The 2004-nt window shown below is 60.8% G+C and overlaps 1 protein-coding gene across 1 annotated transcript; it reads left to right on the top strand.

Annotated features, from left to right (window-relative positions):
- Positions 1-66: 66 nt before the first annotated feature.
- DQ04_09051000 (hypothetical protein) lies at positions 67-1428 on the top strand (the record flags this gene model as incomplete). Its single annotated transcript, XM_009315793.1, has 1 exon — positions 67-1428. The coding sequence occupies one exon, from the start codon at positions 67-69 to the stop codon at positions 1426-1428; it is 1362 nt and encodes a 453-aa protein (XP_009314068.1).
- Positions 1429-2004: the final 576 nt, after the last annotated feature.

Below are 2004 nucleotides of genomic sequence, written 5' to 3'. Positions count from 1 at the left end.
AAAAAAAAAAAAATGGTGCCACGCCACGTTCTGTTGGCGCCTCTCTTTGCGCTTCTGTGTGCGTGCATGTGCGTGACGGCCGCGGATGAAGGCTTCGACTCTCCTGATGTGGCTGTGCAAATGGCGAAGGCGGCTGTGCAGAGGGCGAAGGAGGCGGCGGAGCTGGCTGGCGCGGCAGCGCAGAACGCCCTAAAGGCTACGACGCTTGCTGATCCAGTGACGAAAAGAATGAAGGACATCACTGATGATGCCAGGCGGATCGCAGACGATGCTGTCAGAGCGGCTTCGGCCGCGCGTGCGATTGAGCGAAGGGTCGGGGAGGTCTGGGGCTGGTGGGGGTGGTGGGCGTGGTATATGCCCAAGGACCAAATCAGGGCGGCAGCCAACCTGGTGGACGACGTTCATAAACGCAGCTATCAGCTCGACCGAAAACTTTCCAGGGCAAGCACCACTCTGTCAGATGCCAGGAGCGCATCGAGTGCTGCGAACCAGTCTCTCGCGGACGCAGGCAAGGCGAAAGCGAAGGCTCTCGAGGCGGAGAAGATGGCCGAGGGGGCCAGCGAGGAAGTTCGGGATGCAGCGAAGCTAACCAAGCTCGCTGCCACTGCTGCCAAGCTGGCTGCGCAGAAAGCGGTGGATGTGGCACTGGGATCTTTCAAAGCTGCGGACGCAGCGGCCAAGGCAATGGAGAATGCTGTGAGTGCGATGAAGAGTGCGAAAGAAGCAGCGGACATGGCCAAGAAGCACACCACCGACGGATTTTATTCAACGAGTACAATCATTCGGCGCAGCCATGGAGGAGCCGAGTACTCCGCCACAATGACGAAGAGGTATGTTGGCGATGCACGGGACATGGCTGAGGCGACGGCGGGGAACATCACGGAGGTGTCGGCCAGCGCGGAGGCCGCGATGCGGGCTGCGGCGAGGGCGCTGGGCCGAGAGATCGAACCGAGGAAGGCTGCGGAGCATACGCCAAGCCTCGCTGGCACCACAGCTGCCGCGCTCACCCCAGGATCCACCGGTGGTTCCTCCCCGCGCCCAGGGGGGGTGGTGACGGCACACACGGCCACCGTGAAAAACGAGGTGGTGACACATTCCGGTGGCCAGCGCACAGGTGAAGTCGCCGATGGCGTTCGTGTGAAGCGTTCCGATGATTTGCACGGCGCCGGCCCCCGAGCACCGGATGGCACTGGGGATGTGCATGGCACAAGGCCCGTCGAATCAGACACACCGAAGGATACTGACGAACATAAGCTGGCTGGGCCAGAACCCGCGGCATCTGCACGTGGGACTGTGTTGAATGGGAGTGGGCAAGGCTTGCCGAATGACTTTGGCAGTGCGGACGGCAGCAGCGGTCATGCGTGGGTGCGTGCGCCGGTGCTTCTTCTGCTGCTGCTTGGGGCGGTGGCCTGCCTGGCTGTGCGCTGAGAAGCGGTCATGCGTTCCCGTTTGCGCATGTGCGTAAGGGGCGGCCGGCCCGTTCAGTTGCATGCATGCATTGGCGCCGTTTCTGCCGCTAAAAAGTCTTTTTTTGTATTTTCCTCCCGGGTTCGTGTTTTTGTGCCGTTGGGTATTCCCCCAACGGTGCTCATTTGGGCTCCGCGTCGTCCGTGGTGTTTTGGGCGCTTTTTGATAATTTCCTCTGCGTTTCTTTTGGGCTTCACAACGGGTGTTTGCGCGCCGCCCGCCTATACAATAGTGCCCTTTCAACGGGCGTTTCGTCCCTCGCCGGTGCTGTTGGTGAGTGCTGGCCTGCATGGTCGCGTGGTGTTGATATTGCCCGCAACATGTGCGTGCCCCCCGCGGCTTCCCTCTTTGCTTGTGCGTGCTCGCTGCGCTGGGGTGGGGAGCTGCCGCGTCTCTCGTCCCGCCCCGCTGCCGGCACACGCTCCGAGCACAGGCGCGCAGGCAGGCCAGTGCCCAATAAGATAAACATATCCGCTAATATATAATTATATCTATATGCTTTTATATGCATACGCCAGTAAGCGCGGTGATCTGCAA

The sequence above is a fragment of the Trypanosoma grayi genome, assembly GCF_000691245.1.
Source record: "Trypanosoma grayi strain ANR4 Tgr_905_V1, whole genome shotgun sequence".
In the NCBI taxonomy this organism is placed as follows: Eukaryota; Euglenozoa; class Kinetoplastea; order Trypanosomatida; family Trypanosomatidae; genus Trypanosoma; species Trypanosoma grayi.
This window is presented reverse-complemented; position numbering and strand designations above follow the sequence as displayed.